General features: G+C 39.7%; 1 protein-coding gene across 1 annotated transcript; it reads right to left on the reverse strand.

Moving 5' to 3' along the window:
- Positions 1–1,865: 1,865 nt before the first annotated feature.
- LOC309967020 (ferritin light chain-like) lies at positions 1,866–2,345 on the reverse strand (the record flags this gene model as incomplete). Its single annotated transcript, XM_082847470.1, has 1 exon — positions 1,866–2,345. The coding sequence occupies one exon, from the start codon at positions 2,343–2,345 to the stop codon at positions 1,866–1,868; it is 480 nt and encodes a 159-aa protein (XP_082703596.1).
- Between the last annotated feature and the right edge of the window lie 3,713 nt (positions 2,346–6,058).

Genomic DNA, 6,058 nt, shown 5'->3' on the forward strand with positions numbered 1-6,058 from the left:
TATTCTCTTTATATGTGAGCTCCTGCCCAATCTATATATTGTTTTAAATTTCAGTTATTGTATTTTTAATTTATGCAAGTTCAATTTGGTTCTTTTTCAAATCTGCAGTAACACTTTTTAGAATTTCCTGTACCCTTCATTCATTTTCAAACTTATCTCATTTCCTTAAACAAAGGAGCATGGTTTTCTTTTAATACTCGGTGTCTGATAATTGCAGTATCTGAAGTGCTTAGGTGTCTGTTATTTCTGCTGGTTCTCATTCATGGTATATTATTTCTTTATATAGTTGGTGTCTTTTTGTGGCTCACTGCCCTTAAACAATTATTTGTGTGTGCGTGGGGGGGGGGGGGACTTCCTGATGACCAGAGAACTATTTTAAGTTAAAACCATGGCATATATTTTTTTGATCACTTAGGTGTTGCAAAATTGGGACTGTAGACCCTCAAGAGAGCTTATCCATGGTTTACACCCTCTCAAGGACAATTCTCTTTGTTTTCTCCTTCCCTTCTTTTCTCCTGCTCTGCTTAGCACCAAGGTACTTCTCCCAAAAAACTACTGGGGTGGAAGGAATAGGGTGGAACTACTGATGGTTGATCCTTTCTGTGATGCTGTAACCCTTTAAAATCTCAGCTTACTGCATAAATGCGAGATGGTTTACCAGACGCACAACACTGAATGGGCCCCATGCTTTAACTTTTGTTTCCCTCGTGCCACAAGGCCTTCAAAAACACAGCTCCGTTTCTTCCAGATTGGCAAATGCCTTCAGAGGTAAAGCAATCCATAAATTTTCCATTTACCTTTCTAATTTTAATACTTACTTGGTATTTCCTTTCTATTTTGTCAGCTCTTTGATGCTGTTACAGGGTTACAAATGTTTAATTCAGCAGTTTTAGCTGTTTCAGTGGGAGAGCTAGTCCAAATAACCTGGTCTGTCATTGTCACCTCATCAGGCTTTTAAAGAATCGTCTTTAAACATCTTTAATAACTTTTTTCCTTTTATAATCAGGAAAAAAGCCCTAAGAAATTCAGGAATTTTTCTTTCCTTTTGTCTGACTTATGTTCTATTCTTTTCTGTTTTTTTTTTTTTTTCCAATGGTACCATCAATTTCAGAGTGCTAAGGGAAATGGAGTGAGCATATGGTAACTACTGCAATGAAATTTGGTCCTTTACTCATGTCTCTACCAGATGTGGGATTGCATACATAATCACCATTTCTTTATAAAGTCGACCAACTTGGCTAATTTCCTTAATTTATTTAGTATGTTTCCATAAAGAAAGTGATCTGAGCTGAATTAATCTGGTAGAAAAACCAGAGTTATCCATGAAGAGGTAAATTGCGGGGGGTTGGCGGGGAGAGTATGAACCACCCACTTACTTAATATGAATGCAATTCCAGATTGCATGGATTTTGCAACAAACTTCCTTCACTTTAGGTTTTCATTAACCTTTAGCTGTTTTTTTGTTTTTCATGCTTCATGAAACACACTTAGGACCTCTGTATTGCTATTATGGGAATGTGACGTAAGATGTGTCATCCTCTGTTTTTTCAGATCATGACTTCCCTCCCTCTCTATTATAAATGTCTTTTTTTCTTTCTTTTTTAAAAACATTCTCTGTGGTTCTATTTAGACTTCTCATGTTTATTTCTCATCTGACACATACTCAATTTACTTTTCTAAATGGAGATAATTTCACTTTCATTTTCTCATTATTTGAGTAATACATCCCTGTAAAAATGCAGAAAACCAAAGCTCTATTTTTTTTTTTTTCTGCAAAAAGCTTTATTGTTTCCATTTGGTCCACATCTTGGGACAGGGCTCCAGGGTGGTTAAAAAGCTGCCTAGTGGCTGCAGAGCGGGGCTCCTCAAAGCCTGCTGGGCTCCGGAGGCTCCTGGTGGTTCTGGAAGGTGAGCCTCTCAAAGAGATATTCGCCCAGCCCAGCCTGGGGGCCAGCCGGCCTGCGGAGGTTAGTCACGTGGTCGCCCATCTTCTTGATGAGTTTCACCTGCTTCTCCCGGAAGCGGCTCTCCCGGAAGTCACAGAGGCGGGGGTATGCGGGGGCACAGCCCAGGGCAGACAGGTCCTTAAGGGTCTGTTTCAGGTTCTTCTCCGCTAGCACGGCGGCTCCGACAGCGTCTTGGGTTTTACCCCACTCATATTGGGGAGGCTTCTGCTCCTCCTGGAAGAGAGGGTGGCCGCCGCACTGGTTTTGCATTTTCAAAACGCTCGGCGCCCTCGTGCTTCTCCTCGGCCAATTCCCGGAAAAGCGGCCCACGCTCTCCAGAGCAACATCGTCGAAATAGAAGCTCAGAGCGAGGTAGGTGTAGGAGGCTTGCAGATGCATGTTGGCCAGGTGTTGGCCTCCACCTCGGTGGAGTAATTCTGAGGAATCCGGGAGCTCGTGGTTGATCGGTAATGAGGAGTTAAGCTCCAAAAAATGGTGTTGGCTGTTCCCTGTGACCGAGGATAGCGGAGTGGCTGATTCCAAAGGCTGTGACTGGAAAAAAGGTTGGAGTGTGGTGGGAGGCAGGAGCAAGGGGTGTCCCTGGGTCTGTTCTGTCCAAACGCTGTTGAAGCAAAAGACAGATCCGCGGGACCTCGGAGCACACTGTCCAAAGCCCTTCTTTAACAGCACTTTCCAGAGAGAATTTCACTGGCCCTTTATTAAGGGTTTTTGGTAAATATAATTATAAATTTCTCTTTCCCTCTCTCTATACACGTATCTAAAGTTGTGTGTATAATATGCACATGTATTTATGTATATGAAGTATGTATGTGTACGTGCATACACACGTATGCATTTATAAAAATGCAGTCGTGCTATATAACTATAAGAAGGTGTGAGCAAAACGAAACTGTTCTTTACTAATAATACACAGCCACGTCTATCTCTTTAAGAGGTGGCAACATTTCTTTCTGGATCAGATAACCTTTTGCTTAGCAAAATACATTCATAGGCTATTTGTCAACAAAACGGTGGTCTCTGTACAAGTCCTGAAGGTAGAAAATTGAAACAAAGAGAATTAAATTCCACTCATTAAAAAAAACAAAAAAGAATGTGAGAGCTCTGAGGAGCCACTGTGGAAAGAGGCACAGGGGCTCTGGAGGAAAGAGAGCTAGCTAGCAAATTAGCTAGAGACAAACTAAGAGCCAGTGGCAGTTACAGAGGGATTTAAAAAAATGATGGCCGAAATCCAATCCTTCGTGAATGTCACTACAAAAATGTTGTGAATGCCGCCTTCCCTGCCTCTGCCCCATCACTCTTTTCTAAACCATCTATAGAGGAGTTCATATACTATATTATCTTTTGTCTGAGGTACTTTGTGGAGTGAAGGCACTGGGATGGTATTCAACGTGGCCTCATACTGTCCAGAAAAGCACAAGAAGGGAGAGATTCAGAGTAGTGATGGAGAATTTAGCATGAGCTAGAAACTGGAACCAGAGTTTGTGAGAAGATATGTAAGCTGGGACTTGAATGTGGATCCCTGTTCTTAACCACTGGAGTCCTGAGCATGGTAGCCTCCATCCTTCCCACATACTAGCCTTTATTGCCCTTAGCTATAGTCCAGTACCAATATTATTTACCAACTAGTATTGCATCCCTGGTCATTTAGGGGTTTCTTAATTCTATTTATTATTGTATCCTCACCTCATACCTGTTCTCGAATTCTTCAATACAGCTTTGATAGACTGTTAGCAAATGCTATCTCTCCCTTTTCATATCATATAGGGGAGGACCTTTTGAGTCATTCTTGTCATCATTGAAACAATATTTGAGGACATGATTTGGTTGATGACAGGCACAAATGTTAGAACTTTTTAAAATTAGCTAAAGGGTCTGGTACACACTGAGCCCTAAAATTAGTAACTTCTTTTTTTTTTCCTTTTACTCTGTATTCAAAAAAGCTATTACCAAGAGCAGGGCAATGAATGGGGCTGAAGAAACAGAGTTTGGTTAAAAAAGAAAATAATATGGAGCTATTAGAGCCCAGATTCCCTGTTCCACTCTGCCCAGACAGTAGACTACCCTTCCCTATGCACCCCTGACAAGAGACAGGATATTTATTTTCTGGAGAAAGGACACTGTCATGCTTGCAAAGACTCAAAATATTCTCAGATAGCCTTCCCGGGGAAAATTCTGGAGGGTGTACTCCTATAAACAATTGGTTAGAAAACAAAAAAAAACAAACAAACATGGAATTCAGGAATGCGCACTCCGACACAGGAGACTTGCAAAGGAAAAGACCTAGAATAACAGTTGAGTAGCAGGCTGAGAAATGAAGGTCCGGAATGGAGCAAAGTGGGTGGAAAGCTCTGGGAGGGAGATCTTTAGGGAAGAAAGAAAATGGAACTGATGTGTTTGGGTAAATGGAAAATATTATTCACAGGTGTGTGGCAGAGATGTTGAACCATTTGAAAAATCTGAACAAAGCTCACTTAGAAAACCAGGCAAAAACAGGTAAACAAACAAACCCAAGGCAATGATTGACTCCAAGGACTATGAAGGCTTGTCCCAAAACGAAGGCATATTCATAAAATACAGGTTGGCTCAGAAGCATCATAAAATGTGTAGATAATGTCTAAAATGTGTAAGTTAAGAAAGACTAGTATAGGTCTATTATTTATAAATGTGGAAGTAAATATTAAGGAAAACATTTAGAAGAGTTGAGTGTTGGCTGTGGAGAGTTGGTCTGAAGTATGCAGAGAGGTTAGGCAGAGGAATGTAATTTTTCATTATGCCATTAAATTAAGTGTACTCTTTTGCATTTAAAACCATGCACTGATACTGTTTTGATAAACATTAATTTAAAAAGTCAGACAGTATATTTTTTTATACAGCATGGCCCATAAACACAACCCAGACTTCATTTGGTGTTCAACTGAGAACTTTTCAATATTGAGGGAAAATGGTCTGTTTTGGAATCACTGAGAGATAGTACAATGATATAATATCAAGTAGAGTAGACTTTGACCGATTTAAATGGTTTTTCGTGGTAGTTTTTAAGACAGGCAATTTTTCCTTACTTACTATGTAAGATTGGACCCTACACTAATAGAGACTAAGGTTCCCAGACTTAGCAAAAACAAGCAAGTAAGCAAACAAGCAAAAGAAAAAGCAAAACAAACTAGGATGGTCAGTTAAATTTGAATTTCAGATAAACAATACATTTTAAAGTATATCTCAAATACTGCATGGAATATACTTACACTAAAATACTGTTCACTGTTTTCTGAAACTCAAATGTATTGGGTGTCCTGTATTTTATGTGGCAACCCTATTAGATGCTCAAAAGATAATTGTTGGGCCTCTTTTTTCTTTAGGACCCATTATGATCTGTCATCCAAGAATTATCAAAACCTGCTTGCAATCTGTCTCTATTTTCAAGCTCTATCAGCTTTTGGGATTAATGAGTTCCATAAGGTGACTAACCACCTGTAAGTCCAGAAGAATGAGTCCATCTGTGCTCCTCTGTCATAAATTTGTATGTAACTTGACAATGGTCAAACTAATGACCTGGATGCAAAACCTTAAGGGCAAATCCAGGAACAAGTCATGGTAAACAGATCTGATGTGTGACATGGAATGACATATCTGAATAAGTTGGCATATACTTGGTAGAAGGTGGTGACCTTGTCTTAAGACTGTCAGACATAAAGTTGATCTTGTCCTTCCTTTGAACTCAGGCTCAACATCTTAATAGTCATGGCTGTTACCAATCAAGCTTTTATCCCAAGTCAGTCCATTTTTTTGGTTAGAATTTTTCCTTGGGACCTCTTTCACCTTTAATATAATTGCAGAGTAATTCATTCTTCTTCATTGGCAATTAGCTGGTCAGGGTTGGTATGCCCAGTTTTCAAATCCTTTCCAGAATTCAACTCTTCAAACAGCCTGGAGAAATCAAAGAAGCCATAAAGTGGTCAATTGCATGCCTCTGCTTTTCAGTTATTTCCAGCATGGTGAAGAGTCTATCTGTAATGGACTTAGGAGTATTAAATCCTTAACTTTAAAATGTGGTGTTTTCTGGTTATCAAAGAACTTTTTCTGAAATGAAATGT

This window comes from Leucopleurus acutus (genome assembly GCF_964270905.1).
Source record: "Leucopleurus acutus genome assembly, chromosome: 10".
Classification (NCBI taxonomy): Eukaryota; Metazoa; Chordata; class Mammalia; order Artiodactyla; family Delphinidae; genus Leucopleurus; species Leucopleurus acutus.